Source organism: Castor canadensis, chromosome 2 (genome assembly GCF_047511655.1).
Source record: "Castor canadensis chromosome 2, mCasCan1.hap1v2, whole genome shotgun sequence".
NCBI classification, from domain to species: domain Eukaryota; kingdom Metazoa; phylum Chordata; class Mammalia; order Rodentia; family Castoridae; genus Castor; species Castor canadensis.
Window position 1 is genome coordinate 44,863,924 of NC_133387.1, and position 19,526 is coordinate 44,883,449.

At 33.9% G+C, this 19,526-nt stretch overlaps 2 protein-coding genes across 6 annotated transcripts in view; both read right to left on the reverse strand.

Moving 5' to 3' along the window:
- Glcci1 (glucocorticoid induced 1) overlaps nt 1–19,526 on the reverse strand; it is a 399,609-nt gene that overhangs the window by 352,313 nt on the left and 27,770 nt on the right. The gene's annotated exons all lie outside the window — the stretch shown is intronic.
- Nucleotides 1–19,526, reverse strand: part of Umad1 (UBAP1-MVB12-associated (UMA) domain containing 1) — a 244,594-nt gene that overhangs the window by 173,571 nt on the left and 51,497 nt on the right. For 2 of the 4 annotated variants that reach the window (XM_074064690.1, XM_074064689.1), the window contains exon 3: nt 16,686–16,792. The exons of the other annotated variants lie outside the window; for them this stretch is intronic. In XM_074064690.1, coding sequence (XP_073920791.1) covers nt 16,686–16,737 — 52 coding nt within the window. In that variant the 5' untranslated portion in view covers nt 16,738–16,792. The remainder of the gene's footprint in view (nt 1–16,685; nt 16,793–19,526) is intronic. 4 annotated transcript variants of the gene reach the window in all.

The window sequence follows — 19,526 nt, forward strand, 5'->3', positions numbered from 1 at the left end:
CAAAATACAAGAGAGAGATCTGCATAACTATGTTTATTGCAGCCCTGTTCACCATAAACTGTGGAAAGAGTTCCAACAACCAATGAATGGATAAAGAAAATATGGTATGTATTTACCATAGAGTATTATTTAGTCATAAAGAAAAATGAAACTATGTCATTTTTCAGGAAAATGGATAGAACCAGAGATCATAATGAAAGTGAGATAAGCCAAGCTTGAAAAGGCATGTTCTTGCTCATTTGTAGACCCTAGAACTAAAATGATAATAATGATGATGATGATTATGATGATGATGATAATGGGACATGAACATATATGGGGAGTTGTCTAGAGGAGGAGATTCGGAAGTGAGTGGGAAATGGAAAATATACTGAGGGGTGAAGAAGACTGAAGTGTGCTACATATAAACATATAAAAGACAGCATAATGAAACTCACCAGACACTGAAAAAGGAGGGGATGGAAATATAATGGAGGGAGGGAGTTTGTTCAAGGTACACTGTAGTCATGTACGGAATTATCATAATGAAATCCCCTTGTATTAGTTATGCATGCTAATTCAAAAATATAATAAAAATAAGTTTTAAATTAAAAAAAATAGTAGAGCTAATTTGAGCAAAACCAAACAATGATTTGCAAATAGGGCAGCTTCCAGAACCATAGCAAATTCTCCAACCAACAACATGATCAGACAGTATTTATAAAGGAAAACAGATGTGAGTACTGAAAATAACTTAATTGGCTACAGCCTAGTAGTCAACTGATTACAGCTTAACTAGTTAAATGTTTACAGCCTTATCAGTTAACTGGCTCTAGGGCCCTCTGCAACTGGCCAAAGCTCAGTTATTATGATTAAATATTATTTAATGACCGGGTCTGTTGGCCCAATATAGGTGCCCAGTTCAAATCCATGGCCTTCTGAAATATGCTATTTAATTTTTAAACTATAAAGAAATAGCTTCTTTTGCCAAATCACTATTGAAGTCAACAATTGTGTTTTTTTCAGTCTTTTTATAATAACTGTGAAAAAATTATTTCTTTTGTTTAGAAACTAGGAAGCTAAGCAGTTTATACTACAGAACTCTACTTAATAGTCTATAGGACCATAATACTATAGTAGTCTTGGATCATACTACTGTACATTTTGACACGTATTAAAATCAGGGGCAGGGGAGGGAAGGAAATGATTAAAAACAAGGGTGCCTGGGACCCACTCCAAACCTACAAAATCAGAAGTGATGGGGATGAGGCCCAGGCTTATTCACTTCTGACATGTTCTATAGTCATTCTTCTGTACACCAAGTTTGAGTACTACCAGATAGTTTTTTTTTAACACTCCATTTCCCCTTATATTCCCAGATGTACTTTGCAAGTTTTATATTTTAATGGTCTTGTGGAGTTCATGTCCTTTGTTGCAAGCTGTATCATACTGGGGGGTATTTATAATTAACTGGCAACTTATAAATATTCTTCTTCTGAATTACTCATTGTAAATAATGCTTGTGACTACATTTTGGCTCTGACAGTACTTCTTTCCAAAGATGGCAAATACTCTAAAACGGATGGCTTTATTTATCCACACAAAGTTCCTGTGTGGTACATTGGAAGAAGAAACTATTTTTTTCAAAGATGAAAAAAGGGTGAGGGGCCTCAAGTCCAAGTCAAACTAAGTATTTATTAAAAGCCTTTAATGTTCAAGATACTTAAATATCACCTCATCAGAACAGGTAATAGCTAGGGAGGTACATCTCTGAATATGGAAAGGTTAGTGTAAACACTTCATAGCATACTGATTTACAATCTCTTGTTTGTACAGAATTAAAGAGTCTATAAAGTTTAAGTACTTTAATTGATCAGTATAAATAGTTGTGAACAATTTTAAATAAGAGCTTCTTTCCAGATTTTCTCTTCATTTCACATGTGAAAACTAATTAAAGCCTCCCAAATTTAAGATTATAAGGTAAAGATTATAAACCACTGTGATAAAAAAATATATATATATATACTATTTTCCAAGGCCTTCTCTAGTTGAAACAATCTGAAAAAATACATAGTTGGTTTGAAGTCTTTGTAAAATCCCTGAGACTCAACTGTTGATTGTGGTTAGAACACATTCAAAAGTACAGTCAGATTGCATCATCACCATCACCTGCTCAGAGGCGCGTTGAAGAAACATGTGCTCATGAAGCAGAAGCTGGCTTATTGTACTACACTCTCATGTGGGCTTGCCAGAAAGATTAGTCACCATTTTGCAGCTGGTTTCAAATTCAGTCGCTGCCATACAAGTGCAGATGTAATGGTTTACCCTAATTATATTGCTTCAGTTTAATCTTTCACTTTGTAGCATACTATATACTAGATCAAATTCAAGACTCTGGATTGGTTTCGATAGAGGAGACTTTACATTCACACATTTGTGATCTTTCCCTATAGCTTATTGATCATATTTAATCACTGAATCTTTTGAATCCACTCCAAAGGTGTTTTTAGCAAAGATTTCACTGAGTCATGTCAATTTTAAAAAGGCCGGAAAGATAATTCATAATATTTTTTAATTGAAGAGAAAATGTATCATCTCCAAAAATACCTTTTTTTACACTTGAAAAAAATTTACATTTTCTCCCTGCTTGGAATTAAATGCACTAGCAAATTCTAAGGAAATTAATTGTAATCAGTGGATTCTAAACTTGACTCATGACCAAAATAACTGTGAAGCTTTAAAACACACACACACACACACATTTTTCAGCTTTTCCCTAGACCTACTGACGTACTGAGTCATAAAAAGTGTCTTAAAATTAGTCTATAAGGTAAATAAAGCTTATTTTGGTACCAATTCTGAGAGAAGAAAAAGAATAGGTTTCTGCCTACTCAGGCAGGTCTTTTTACCATCTGTTATTGTCCATATTTAATAATGTTGTGTGTCAAAAATGATGCCTATACAAAGAGATGAGGTATGCACAAGAACTTTAAAACAGAAGAAATAAAAGCAGTATAACATGCACTTAAGACAGTATTAATTTTTGGTATCTATTTCAATTGAGTGTATATAGTTTTTTCTTCAAAATAATTTACAAATATGATTTTGAAGGTATACATTTTAAAATTCTGATTATGCATTTCTATTTTCTTGATTCTTAATAATTCATCCATTCCATTGTAGTGTTGGAAGGATAGTAGACAAGACAGATAACCCATGCCTTTACTATACACACAGCCTCATGGATGGCATTATTAAAAATTAAAATAGCCTTATGGTTAAAATAAAGTATTTCAGAAGAAATAGACATCAATATATTTCAAAATACCTTTAAGGATAAAGAGAACACATTCAAATTATAGCTGACACATTACTTGGGAAAAATCACTCAAGTTTTACAATGTTTCTCCTTCCCAAAGGAGTAACATCAGTGTTACTTTATTCTCTGATCTAAGATTTATAATGTGCTAATTATATAAAACTTTGAAGTTAATAAATGAACATTATACAACATGTTATTCAACCACACTGCTAAAATAATGTCATTGTGTCAATTCTAAAAACTTGATTGTCTTGAGGTAAATTCTAAAAGGTCCACAACTACGACAAATAAAACCTATAGTACTCTTCACTCCACTTAATGATGAAATAATGATAATCAGACAGACTGTATCTGGAGGATTAACTGGGGGTGATCAGGAGGAAGGGGAAGGGAAAAGGAAAAGATACTGAGGGGTGAAGAGGATGAATTATGCTGCACATATGCATATGAAGACAACACAATGAAATCCACCATACACTGTTTGAGAGGAGAAGAGGGGGATGGAGAAGAGAAGAGAAAAAGCAGGAATGGAGAGGGTGAGCTTGTTCAAGGTATACTATATGAATGTATGGAATTATCACAATGAAATTCCCGTATATTACTAATGAATGACAAATCAAAAATAAAGATTAAAAAATATTCTAAAGTAATCAAACATCAAGTTTAATCAACAGACTTTCATATGACAGAATATATTTATGGGCAATGGTAAACTTAAACATACACAGTAGCATAGTAGTGGTGAGATCTGAACAAAATCTTGAGGTCAAATTTTGAATCTCACTCCATCCCAGGCCACAGTTCCTAAATCATATGATTACAAACTAATCTGTTTGTTTAAACTATATATTATTTTTAAAAAATACATGCTGTCTTACAAGTACTCCATATTATTGATGCTCTAAAGTAGGAAAAATGGATGAATTAAATAAGTAGAGTCCATCTTAGCCAATGTGATTGGAACCATTTTTTCACTTAATAAAAATTCAGTTCAATTAATATATGTAAACCTTAAACATTTTGTTAATTCAAAACAAATAAATTAGATCCATTTAATAAAGTAAACAATGTGACGTTGTATAGAAGAAATACAATTTTTCTCTGCAATGTTCCTTCCTGTATCATAATATTACTCAATCCTGATCCAGCCTGCTATTTAACACATAAAAAGACTATTTCCAGGGCATCTGTAACTATGATGTAAGTTTGCCTCTGAATTGCTCTTATCTCCCCCCTTTTCATACCTTAACCTATCCTTTTTTGTTATAATTTGTATGTTTTCCACATCATCCATAATTTTATTTTCAAGATCGTGACCATTAGTATACCATATGTTAGTTTCTTCCTTATTGACAGATGCCTTCAATTTGTTTCAATTACAAATAAGTGCAGAACAACAATAAACTATATTTTTCACTATCTCCTTGTAATTCAGAATATTCTTAAGTCATAGCTTTTGGGGAGGTTTCTATATGTAAATTCTTTTTTTTTATTGTTGTGCTGAAGGTACTTTGTGGCATTTGTAAAAGTTCCTATAATATATCAAATATATCATAGTTGAATTCACCCCTTAGTTTATCCCCCTGCTTTCCCCATTCCTAGAATATTTCAACAGGTCTTATTTTCCATTTACATACATGTGTACACAGTATTTACACCATATTCACCCTTCTGTGCCTTTAACTACAGTTTATTAAATGTTTCTTAAATTTTGCTTTATGTAATTACTATATTATTTTTAAATATCTGATAAATATCTATTTTATAGAACATACATACACACACAGCCGATTAACAGGCTGGAGCAAGAATATTATTTCAGTGGATGAAACGGTAAAACCATAGCTTTTAGGTCCCTTCCTTCTTAAAATAACAGTTGCTATTGAAAAACTCCAACTTTAATTGCATGAAAACAGAAATCTTGTCTGTATTGCTCATCATTGTACAGCAAGCACCCAGCACAGCACCTAGCACATAAAAAAGTATTAACTCAGATATTCTTTGAAAAACACAAATAATTACTTCATTTCATGGAAACAATAATTATTAAAGTAAGAGTCTACTTAAATCTAAGCTACTTCTTTTTGCTTTTTTTTTTTTTTTTTTAAATGTAGCCCAGGTTGACCTGGAACTAAAGATATTCCTGCCTAAGCCTCCCAAGTGCTGAGATTACAGTATATACCACCAAGCAGGGCCCTGAGTTACTTAATGATGAACTAGCCTTGATTGTCCATAGCTTTGAGTTTTAGATTTAGGATAAAATTAATTAAGCTAGCTATTCTCTAACAGCTATAAAGTTTAGGCCAATTCTTCTACCACTACTCACCAAGGTCACTGATGAAATCTCACTGATAAATCCAGTGGAATCTTTTTAGTTCTTATCTTATTTGCAAGTCCCCTTGTTTAAGGTATTCACTGGGGATATATGAAGAAATTTATTGCCCTTTGTTATCAGGTAAGCTAATTTTCCTGAACTGTTTCTATGCTGATGGCACATATTAATGGAAAAAACTCTATAAATAATTCAAGGTTCATCTAGTAAAAAACTGAAAAATGTATAATGCATTTTTGAAGTTCTAAAATTTACAATTTGCCTATAACAAAGTAGATTATTAGTTCTAGTAATACTGCTGTCTATGGCAATTCAAATTCCTTCTTCAGATTTTTTTTTTACTCTTAACCACATGTTCTGCTTTTCCGATATTTTGAAAAACTATTCCAAGTACATGGTATAATGGATCTCCAAGTGTCATTCATTATCAATAAAATGGGCACATCATTTGAATATTTTTGAATAAGCTGATGGGGAAACAATTGCTTTCTACAAGTACCAAATATCTCAAATACTTGACTCTTTCCCCACTTCCAACTAGGTATTTGTTTTAGCTTTCCCACTAAGGAAGATTTGGGGAGACAGTCTTAATGTGCAGTTAGGGACTCCTGATTAAAGTTCTGAGCCTTTCTTACATAGGCCCAACACATAAGAATTGTACACAATCTCCAACTGTTTTTAAGCAAATGAGAAAGACATTTGCAAATCAGTCTACTACCAAATCCTAGATTAGATCTATGTCATTTTACCAATTCCTAACTTGACTATTCTTTTTCAACATTAGCAAAACTGTACTTGTTATTTCTAATGCAATTAATTAAGTTTGTGTAGAAATACAAACTCATTATTTTTAATTAAATTTTATGCAGTTATATTAACAAGCCCACACATTTAGAAGCAAATAGCATGCCACTTGGAAATCATGCTGTTTGGGTGGAGGAACCAAAGCAAGCTACTCATCAGTAAATAGTCTGGCTGCTGCCAACAGTCAGGGCTTTATAGAAAAAGTGAAGAATACTAGTCCATCTGCAAAATGTAGGTCAATTAATATTATTCTTATGCACTTTCCTTTGAAAAAGGTAGGAGCTCTCTTTTTGAAAGAAACAAATAAAAGAGGCACTGTGAAGGAAGCAAATATTAGAATGAAAGAGGCATGGAAGAAGCAGAGAGATGGCTCAAACACCAGCACAGGGTTTATTGTTCAGGAAGGAGCCCTGCCGAGGTGGGTATCCAGCCAAAGTCAGAAGCCCACTGCCGCTTACAGACATGAAGTAGATATAGCGAGGATTATGGATGGGAAATTCTGCTAGATGGAAATTTTCCCAGAATGGAGTTAAGGATTGCTAGAGGGAGCTGGAGGAGATAAGTGGTAATTAGGTACATAACTTGGTCAGCTCCAGATCCTCTGGCAGGTGACAGTTTGTCATTTCCTTGAGGCTATGTGTTTCCAGTAATCTGCCTGCAAGGGAGGGGAGTATGGTCTTGACATGGCTTCTTTTTGTTCACTCTAACAGCAAAGGTGTTTAAAGGATAGTAAGAAAAATAGATTTTGACTCCCCAAATATGTCAGAGAAAAATCCTATACTTATAATTCTTATTTCAAAGACATATTAAGTACATCATAATCTTTTAATATAGGCTATTAAAGAAATTTTAATATTTCTTGGTTTGAAAATATTTAAGTTGGATTTATAGTATTCATTTTCCAAATTGGTTTAAAAACCCCATTTTGTGTCATTTCATGTACGGAGTAAGACTTAAATCCAGGCTCATCTTCTACTTATGAATGTCTAGAAAAACACTGGTTTTAACAGTAAAACAAAACTTCAAATGTTCATGGGAACAGATATATAAATTGTGGCATACTAAGATTCCACCTCACCCCTGCTAGAACAGCTTTCTTCAAAAACACCACCAACAACAAATGTTGGCAAGGATGCGGGGGGAAAAAGGAACCCTCATACTCTGCTGGTGGGAATGTAAGCTAGTACAGCCAGCCACTCTGGAAAACAATATGGAGGCTTCTTAGAAAACTAAACATAGATCTGCCATATAATCCAGCAATCCCACTCCTAGGGATATACCCAAAGGAATGCAACACAGGTTACACCATAGGCACCTGTACACCCATGTTTATCGCAGTGCTAGTCACAATAGCCAAGTTATGGAAACAGCCAAGATGCCCCACTACTGACAAGTGGATTAGTAAAATGTGGTATTTATACACAATGGAATTTTACTCGGCCATGAAGAAGATCATTCGCAAGTAACTGGATAGAACTGGAGAACATCATCTTAAGCGAACGGACTTTAGACCTAAAACAAATGCAGTAGTATTAGTGGACATGGGTCACATGCTAAGGGGAGAATGTGTACAGGAGGAATAGGGAAAGGCAGAAAACCTAAAACTTGAAAATGTTTGATGTGCCCACTGTAGAGGAGTTAATATAGTAATCCTAAACTGACAGAGGTCACTATGGGAAGGTGACCGGGAAGCAGTGAAGAGGTCTGATAAGAGATGAATCAATTCGGGTTGTAATACATGTGTGCATGGAAGCAATGCTAGGAATCTCTCTGTATAGTTGTCCTTATTTCAACTAGCAAAAATGCTGTATCTTTCTTATTATTGTTTATGTCTTCTCTTCAACAAAATTGGAGAAGAGGGCAGAACAGGTTCTGCCTGGAAGCAAGGGGTTGGGGGAGGAGGGGTCAGGGGGGAGAGATGGTCCAAACAATGTATGCACATATAAATAAATTAATAAGAAATAAAAATAAATTGTGGCATATTCATCAACAGTATGCTAAATAAAAAAGAACTGAATGCACATGTAATATAGATGAGTCCCAGATATATGATGTTGACTGACAGAAGCAAACTGTTAAAGAATACTGTATATACATTGTGACTGATTCTATTTATATGTGGTTCTAAAACACACAAAACTAAGATAAAGATAAACAAATGTTTTAAAACACGTAAAAATAGAATAAGAAACACAGAATTTAGAGAGATGGATTTGCCTCTGAGGTGGGAGTAAGGGATGGTGAGATTGGGAAACTTCAAGAAGAACAATAAATTCTATGTCTTAACCTGAGTGGCGGATACACAGGTGTTCACTACACTGTCATTTTGAATACCCTCTCATTTTTACATAAAGACTGCAGAAGGTTATTTTAAAATTTGAAATTTGCCCCTGGGTTTGATCACCAATATCACATAAAAAACTGAGTTTGCCAAGTAAGAACTAAAAATAATACTTAAGATTTGCCATTTTAAGGACCTTACCTCAGTTGGTCATGAAACATCACAGAGACACACAAGACAGGCTCTTGTCTAGGAAAGATGATCTCTGCATAAACCCTACTCACCCCACAAGCTTCATTTGTCCTGACTTTTCTTCCAACTTTAAGTCTCCCATGTTTCACCTCTTTAGTCAGTGCCTTCTGCCCTCCTCAGCTGGTACTGCTTGGAATGATTACTAACATCTGACCTCTCCAGTTTATTCGTAGGACTCATCTCAAAAGACAATGAGAGGACAAAGAATGAGTTTTCCTGACTGTAATTGATGAGGATCCATAATTGAACAGGTCTCTAATATTCTTATCTATAAAAATTATAGTTTACAACCTAACTTAAATCCATGTTAGAAGTACCCCAAGGCATTTAGGAGTATTCACATAATATAATTTTAAAATATGAGAATACTGATAGAAAAACAAAAATGAAAGTTTAAATAACTACAAAATAAAAATTCTTTATTATAAACTTTCTTAACCATGCAGAATTTTACAAAGTATATAAGAAATCATTATGCATGGCACTGAAAAACTGAGTATTGAGTAATTAATTCATATTTTCAATGACTATGATTCTTCTCTTCCTTCCCTTCCTTTCTTCTCTTCCTCTACCCCCTACCCATCTTTCTTTTCTCTCTCTCTCCCTCTCCCCTCTTTCTTGTTCTCTCCTCCACACACACACACTTGGCTGGCTAAGAAATTCTGAAAAATGATCCATACAATATCACTGTCTATACTTGGATCTTCACAATTTGTATTTGGTATCTTGTGATAAGTTTTCTTTAAAACACCTAATAGTGCCAAAAGTCTGAATACTTATGACCATTGTATCTCTTGACCCCCCCCACCATCTCCTGTAACCATAGTTGCTCACATCAATCAAATCAGCTTCATATTTATTAAGTAATTTTAAGATAGCTTAAAATCCAGTAGTTAGGAAAATATGTTACTATTTAAATATTAGAATTTCCTTCAATTTTTGAGGTCTGTCCTACAAAGGACAATTCCATTGACTCATTTTTAAAGATTTCCCTCAAATGTTTCATGTTATTTGTTAAAGATCCTATTAATTTCTCAATAGTGTTAAACCTGATATTATTATATCCCAAATGATAAATGCTGTCTAATAAATACATGGGTGATTGAATCAGAATCACTGTCACTTAGGTAATTATTTAATACTGAAACAATTTATAATATGTATCTACAAAACTAAAGCTGAGCAATCAATTTTGTCTTCCTTCATCTATAAGCTGCTTACTGAACATTAACGAGTAAATCAAGGGTGAAAAGGGAGGGCTATAAATCACAAGATTCATTTTATTCCTAATTCCCACTTGAATCTATGTATAATATTAAGTTACAGACAGTTAAGGAGAAGCTCCTGTTTTTGAATATGTAATTGCTATTTAGATGATAATGGCATGAATGTCACAGTGGAACTATGATCCAAATTTGAATAAGGTCTTAATGAAGGAGGCTAGGAGAAGAATGAGGAATGAAATACAACAGTGTCAGCAACAAACCTTAATGAAGCAAATTACTTTCAGTACCTTTGTAATTCAGGAGAAGCTGCATGAAAAAAGTGATAACTAAAGGATCAAAAGCAGGACCTTTGCAAACTAAACATGCTTAAAACATGACATCACTGTCTGGGCAACAAGGCATTATGGAAAGCAGCATCAATGTTTGGATTTTACAGCTCACATTGCAAACCAGCTTCCTTAGAAAGCATCTTTATATTTCAAGTTAATGGCATTTCTGAACAGAAAAGGAATTTAAATGCACAAGGATATCTTGGCTGATTTTTAAAAAGCATTAAATATTAACATTAACAATGGCTTTAAGGCAAAATTAAGTTGGATTCTGGATTATAGAAAACTAAAGAGGATTTTTTTAAGTTCCAAAATCCCATCTATTCTTTTATTATATATTAGATTTATGAAGCATACAATGTATACTACTTAGTGACAATCACTTTACATATTCATATTTTAAAATCAATTTCACTTTTAGATATTGTACTGAAGCAATCTGAGAGCATTCCCACAGCCAAATGGAACATACGTTTAACATGTATAAGAGATTTACCTAAGGTAACTGATGATAGTGCTAGAAACTGAACACAAGGTTCTAGCTTCCAAGGAAGTCATTCAAGGCAATAAAAAGTGCTGTAATTACAAATGTAATTTGATATTCTTAAGGCTTTTTTCTCAAGTCTTCCAAGGTATAGTAATTTGGTAATAAGACTTATTCCCTATTAATTTTGCAGTCAGGATGAGGAGATATTTGCAGTATCCACAGAGAGCTACAGAAATTGATTTTTGCCTGTTTGTCCCAATGTCTTAAACATATGAGAAAATAGCAGTATTACTAATCAAAAAATGTTAATGCAATAGTTACGTATTTATTATTAGAACACGACTCCTCAATACTAATAAAGTGATGCTCTGACACGGTCATTTTATAGTTTCTGGAGACTGACTGAAAGTCAGTCTTGAACTTCAGAGACAAGAAGGGGACAAGAATATAAGCCTGGCATTTAGAAAGATTAGTTGTCACTACTAGTGTTTGTACTGTATTGGATTTAATTTTAAAGACAAGGAAGTCAAGATGTTCTATCCAAAAGTATCAAAAACAAGGGCTGGGTGGAATGGCTCAAGTGGTAAAGCACCTCCTATCAAAAATATCAAAAAACAACACGTAAGATGTAGACATACTGGTTAGAAACACGGACAGGCAATCTACTTTAAAAATCTCAGGTCTCACTTATCAATTATGCAATCTTTGGCAAGTGATCCAATTTCCTGGAATATAGTTGTAAGATCTGAATGCGTCTGTATCAATCAGTTAATATTAATTATCAAAATTATTATCATTATTGTCCATTAGTATGTGTCTCTAGATGGGTTACTTAAGTTTACTGTATCTCATTTTTCCCAACTCTAAAAAAAAAAAACAGTAACTAACATACTCAAGAATAATTTCAATGAGGTTCTAGAAACTTGCTAAAGACTAAAAATATTACAAATGTTAGCATTGCTTACAGTATATTTTTCATTTTTCTTTTTATAAAAAATCACTGAACCTAGCATAGTTCCCATGTTCTGCTGCTATTTCCTGAACCTGTCCCTTTTTCATCTTTACAATTAGATATATGTTCTAACCAGCAAATCTAGACTAAGATGATAACATGATCAGCCTCACTGCCTCTACCTCTTCTACACTCCCCCTACCTCTTCTACACTTCCCTAAAACCTAAACCAATAATTAAATTTTTAGAAACTTGTTTTTCCTCACAAAAGATGATTATTCATTTTGTTCAGATTCAACATGGATTTCACATATTTTTAGCAATCTCTATTTTTTCTTTCCAAATTCTACCTAGAATCATTTCTAAAGTTTGGTTGGGTCCCCGAAAGTTTATGTGCATTGAAAACTTAATCCCCAATGTAGTTGGGAAGTACAGTCTAATAAGAGGTGATTAGGTCATGAGGGCTTCATGAATGGACTGGTTTCTTTACTGTGGGAGCTGGTTAGTTTTTGTGGGCGGAGTGGGTGGTAACGGAGGGTGTGGGGCAGGGGGAGAAAAGACCCAAGCATTGTATGCACATATGAATAATAAAAAAATTAAAATTAAAAAAATAATAAAATAAAATAGACTATTTTTAGAGTGGTTTTAGGTCTACAGCAAAACTGAGCAGAAGGTATAGAGATTCCCATGTATCTGCCATTCCATTATCCACATTCTCTACTGAGTGGTCCATTTGTTACAACTGGTGATCCCACACTGACACAATATGATCACTCAAAGTCTGTATTTTACATTTGTGTTCACTGGTGGTGTTACACATTCTATGAATTTGGATAAATGTATAATAACATGTACCCACCATTATAATACCATAAGAATAGTTTTACTGCTCTAAAAATCCCCAAAATGTATCATGTGGTTTAGAAGCTGAACAATTTTGTCTTTAATTTCTATCATCATTGCCCTTACAATGGAAATAGTCATAATTATCAAAATACTGAATTAGGTAAGTATAGCACTTACAGCTAGATGACTACATAAAATATATATTATCCATTTGTGATAACATACTGAATATGAACACTGGGTACAGGTTGTACATAACAAACCAACCTGATTACATATTTTAAACTACTATTTTATTATGGTTATATCATTACTCAGAACCTGCAAAATTACTTCTTAAATGTCACTCTAATAATGTAAGTGGTTATCATGATTATCAAAAACTATGAAGATTCTATTTTTTTATGTCACTAATTTATCCACAACACAAACATAATAATGATAAAAACTGGGCACAGTGGCTCACATCTATAATCCCAGGTACTCAGAAAGCAAAGATTGGGAGGGTCTCAGTTCAAGGCCGGCCCAGGCAAAAAGTGAACAAGACCCCCATCTCAACCAATAAGCTGTGACTGATGGCACTGGTCTATCATTCCAGTTACTTGGGAGACATAAATAGGAGGGTTGCTGTCTCAAAAAATGCAAGATTCTATCTGAAAAATAACTAAAGCAAGAAAAGCTGAAGGCATGGCTCAAGTGGTAAAGTACCTGCCTAGCAAGCATGAGGCTCTGAGTTCAAACCCCAGTACCACCAAAAAATAAAAATAAATAATGACAAAAACTAAATAGCAGTTCAGCAGTTAGATGAACTTCATTTTAATCATCTTGGAATGTCATATGCTCACTTTCTATTCTGTGCAGTTCAGTAATAGCTAGTCTAAGCTGAGATCGCATTACTGCACAAAAGGTAAAAAACAAAGACTAGTTTACAACACATGACTACAGAGCTCCCTTCAATTCAAAGTAACAGTGTCAGAAGAACAATGTAGTCCTAGATCATAAATGCCATGGTTCAGTTAGTGCCATTCCTCTTCTGTATCTATACCTACGTGTGAGTTAGCTCAAGAGTGTTTCTACTCAGAAAATAGAGACGATTCAGGACCTGTCCAACTTCTCTACGTATTTTACTTCTGATGAATCTTTTATTAAAAACCTATAAGTTAAAGTGAAAAATTGAGAACAGAGGCAATTATCTGAGACAGCAGTTCTTAAACATTGTAAACTCAAGACCTCTTTACACTGTCAAAAATTATTGAGGGCCCAGAGGGCTTTTATTAATGTTGTTTATATGTGCTGATATTTTTCATATTAGAAATTAAAACTGAGAAATTTCAAGTGTATTCATCTATTTAAAGTTGGTTTACATGTTGTTTGCATAAACAGGTTATATGAAAAATGACTATTTCTAAAACAAAAAAAGTAGCACACAGAGTGGCAACATATTTCTGCAAATGTCCCTAATTTCTGGTATAATAGAAGATAGCTGACTTCTCTTATCTGCTTTTGCACCCAGGCTGTTGTCGTATGTTGTTTGGCTGAAGCACATTAAGGAAAACCCAGCTTCATACACAGACACAGTGGGAATGGGGAGGCTTCGTGGGCTCAAGGAAACCATCTCTTTGAGAGCTCCTGCCCTACGACATGCCTGTGTTTCAAAGTTAATACTCCTAGCCAAAGAAGGCACAGAACCTGGGGCCCTGAACTAATTAGAACAAACCTGTGGCAAACCTGGTGCTGAAGGTTCAGTATTCTGAAGTTTAAAACCTAAGTCAGAGCCTCCAGGATTCAATATAAGTTAGAAAAGTTTTTTAAAAAACAATAGGACATTTCTTGTCCTGTGGCTGAAATAGCCATAGTATGGACAAAATTCATCTTCTTTTTGTTTAATAAATGAGAAACAGAGTACAAACAAAATGGTGTTTCATGTTAAAAGTTTAAAATTCTATAGTTAAATAAACTGCATTCATAATTTCTCCTTTAAACTTTGATAAAAGATCGATTCAAATGGCAAACTTAAAGAATACACAAATTCAATATTTCAGGAACTACATTATCTTTATTATAGAAGTCTCATTTTAAGGACATTTTCTAATACTTTGCAAATAATTACTTACAAACATCAAGTTGATTTTAAACACCATTTTAGTGGGCAAAAGTCATTATTTCTGGAAAATAAAATAACCTACAGCCGTACTCAATTATGTGAAGAGTCATTCAGTGAAACTTTGGTAAGGAAGAATTTAAAAAATAGGCAGTAAATTGGGTGTAGTGTTAACTAGAAGACTAGCTGATGGCATTCTCCTAAAATTCTGCTGTGGTTGCTTCCATGGCTTCAAGAAACACATAATAAATTTATATTCCAACTGGACTGAAGAATAATACAAGTAAAAGTTAAGTGGCTTTCCCCTATACCTAAGATAATGAAGTTTTACAGGTGAGTGCAACACTAACCTTTTCATCAATACTCAAGTAGTTGGCTCATCTCTCAGCATTTTTTTTCTATAAAACTGAACACTCTACATGATCATGTAGAGTGGACTTTCGAGCTGTCTGACTGGGATCAAATCTTACTTATGGGAACACATTTCAGAAATTATAATAGATATCAATGGAAAAATAAGATGTGATTCAAAGAGAATCATATAATTTATATTATATTTATAAGTATTAAAAACATTTGCCTCTCGTTTTCATTCTTGAGGGCTGTTCATTTGGAAATGAGAAAACATGTTAATCATCAGAAAAAATACAAGAAATAAGATTATTTAAATTTTAAATAATTTCATGCATTAAATATAATAGCTATTTTAAGTATTAGAGAAAAAGAATGCCTGAATTTTATATTAAAAAAATGAGTGGATATGAAACACAAGTTTCTTGCCTCCCAGACTAAGTTTTCACATTATATTCCAGTCGCCCCCACAAAATATCAATTTAAAAAACTAGGATCTAATAAAATTTATTATACTAAAATTGTGCTGATAGTAGTTTAAGAAGCATAAGATCTCTAGGCTCTAAAGTAGAATACCAATAATTGTACTATAAATGTAAAAGAACTACTTAATAGAGATTTAAAGAATTTTAAAATATGAAATAGCCTGCTAGGGGCTAGAAAGTGGCTCACACCTGTAATCCTAGTTACTTAGGAAGCAGAGATCAGGAGACTCTTGATTCAAGGCTAGCCCAGACAAAAAGTTCCCCACCAATAAGCATGGTGTGGTGGTATGTGCCTGTCATGGGAAGCATAGATAGAAGAACCAAGGGAAAACCATGAGACCCTATTCCAAGAATAAGTAAAGCAAAAAGGACTAGGTTATGGTTCAAGTGGTAGAGTGCTTGCATAGCAAGAGTTGGGCTCTGAATCCAAGCCCAGTATCACCAATTTTTATATATATAGAAGAAAAAATACTGATGATGAAAAATATAGCTTGCTATTAATGTACTGATATTACCAAATGTCATATTTTTAAGGTCAAGCTATAAATAATTCATTCTATAAAAATATAGCTTTAAATCACAAAAATAATGGAAATGGGTGATGATTAGCCATCTATATAATCATCACTTTCTGATCTTAAGATATGTTATATAAATTCAACTACATCAAAATATATTTCTGTATACCTTTTCTGCCTGAATTTCACTATGAAATTTAGTTCTGCTTTTTACAAATCATGATCCCCTTTTATGGAAAAATTCATTTAAAAAAACAGGGTTGTCAGAAATAGAAAAAGGAAGTATATTGATGGCAAATAATTAGTAGGAATAGTTACAATGAAATATTAGCAGAGATAAAGGGAGATGGAAGAAGGTAAACACTCTTAGGTGGCCTCTGAGAAGGCAGTTGAACTGTAGAAGGGCTTGGAAGGACTTGCCATGAAATATCCAAGGGAGTAAACACAGCAAAACACCCTTTTGTTCTTCCATTAATCCTCCTGATCAGCCTCCTACATACTTCTCAAAGACCAGGACCAGGCAGGACCTGTAAAACAGGGGATGAAAGTGAACTCTGAATAAAGTGGAAAGGGGCTGGGGGTACAGCCCAGTGATAAAGTGTTTGCCTAGCATGTATGAGGTCCTGAGTTAAATACCCAGCACTGAAAAAAAAAATAGGGGAGGGGGACAGAAAAATACAGAGAATATAAATAGAGGAGGAAAATACAGTTTCATGAACATTTCAACAAAGCAGTACAAATTTACAAATGTTATAGCGTAATGTAGGACAGTGTCTCACAAAAAGAGGGATGGTAAGTGGAGCAGTACAACATCTAGTATCAGCAATTTAAAATGTATAAAATGTCAATTACTTTTAGTGTATACTACTGTCTACTCTGAGCAAATGCAAAAACTCCCACAGATACACTTCTAATATAAGACCCCTCAACCTTAGTTTCCCCTTAAGATTCTAAGTTCCTAAGCCATAAATTCATCTTTACATGAGTTTTCAGGGCCCTAAGCCCCATAGATAAGGAGGAAATTATATGGGTTATTTCTTTAAAGCTATATCTAAGCCAGTCATGAAGTCATATGCCTATTATCAATCCTAGAACTTGGAAGGGTGAGGCAGAAGGATGGAGAGTATGACAACAGCCTAGCTACATAGCCGGTTCCAGGCAGTGTAGACTACATAGCAAGACCCTGTCTCAACCTCTCCAGAAATAAAAGCACAGACAAACACACACACACACACACACACACACATACACACACACAGCAAGTATAATAGATTCCATTCTATATCACTGTTTTCTCTCCAAAACTGAACACATTATTAAATGCCTGATAACTAAATCTCTGTAGAAACCCAAGTGTGAACTATACACATATGTTCTTTTTTTTTTTTACTGTAAGTTTTGGGACTTAGGGTGTTTTTTCCTCTTTATTGACTGAACATTTGTGTTCTGCCAAAATTAGTACACTAAAATCTTAGCACCCAAGGTGATGATTAGGAAGCCTTTGGGAAGTAATTAGCTATTGAGGATATGGACCCCTCACAAATAGAATTAATGCCCTTATTTTAAAAATCCCAGAAAGCCACCATGCCTCAGAGACAAGGCAGATCTATGGTTCAGAAAGAAAGGAAGAAAGCTCTCTCACACACCCAACTTGCCAGCACCTTGATCTTGACCTTCTCAGTCTTCAGAACAGTGAGAAACTAACTTCTGTTGTTTATAAGCACCCAGTCTATAGTACTATTACAGGAACACAAACTAAGATCTTCTAAGGAAACAGTTACTCAAGAGAGCATCTTTAAATATGTCAATGGCTTGTGAACAGGTTAAATATCACCATGCTTACTTCATGAGAAGAAAACATTTGCTTTTTACTTTCACTTTATTTTTAAATGCAGTTTTCTGGATATAATATGACTATGAATAAATAAACTATTTCCCCTGATATAGATTTATAACTCAAAACTCAGTTTAGATTTTTTACCATGCAAAGTCAACCCCCATTTACACTCAAGAAATATCTACTGAACGTGGTAATATTTGTAAGGCATCATATGACCACTGAGATTACAGAGCCTTACAAGTTGTGGTTCTATAGCAGTTGTGGAATTGAAAAATATATCTGTCCTCTCTCAAAACAGCTTTGGGCTAAATGTGATAAGCCTAGAGGAAGGAAGTAGTCTTTTCTGGTCCTAAACTTAGAACTAAATCTATTTCCAAGATGACCTTACAGATTAGAATGTTATAGCCATAGATTACCCTGGGAATTCAATTCTCTAACAGAGTTTCTAAAGTGAAACTTTCCAGTGCTCCTTTTTAGTTCAGTCTGGTGCCACTATTTTTAAACAGTTTAATGATTTTCCTATTTTAATGAAAATAAAAACCAAACAAATCTGTACTTCTAATTCATGAATTCTTATAAAACTTTAACGAACTAAAGATATTAAATTTTTAACTTGAGGCTCAAGTTTATGAATGACTAAAGCATAAATATACTTACTTTTAAAGCATCATTTTGAAAAAGAATCTAAGTGTCCTAAAAACTAATTCTAGTACCTTATAATAGAATTGAAGTGAAAACACACACACACACACACACACACACACACACACACACACACAAATAAATTCATCTTAAGAATCCCATAATCAGAGAAGTCAGTTCTCTTTAACAGTCAGGGGAACCCATGTCCACAGAACTCAGCATTTACATATTGCTGGAAAAGTCATGGTCTAGTTTTGGGCTCCAAATCATTTAGAAATGAGTTCATTTGAAAACATGATTTGATTACTATCTGCCCTACTATTAAGTGATTAGTAAGGAGGAGAAGGAGGTAATAATAAAAAGAGCTAGAGGAGGAAGGTTGGAAGGTTGCTGCAAATAGAATTTAGAAGCTAAAGCTGTAACACTCACAGTGCACCTGGGCTCCTGACTATCAAACACTTGCCATGAACTGACCAAAAGGAGTCCACTTACATGATACACTACAAGAAAAGAAAAATGTTCTGACAGAATTAAGTCTGCAGTGAGTCAACTTCAAAACAATTTTTGTTAAATCAGATTCAAGAAGTGATTTCTAAGGAAAAGTCTAAGATCTAAAAACACTGAAAGTCAACACGCATTTCTCACTTCATCAAAACTTCAAATAATCTAGTTGAAATTAATGGCAGAAATAGAGGGGGGAATGCACTATCAGATGCTTATTAAAAATCTATAGAAATAATTCTCTAAAGTTACTTAAAGAATGAGAATTTGTTATGTTT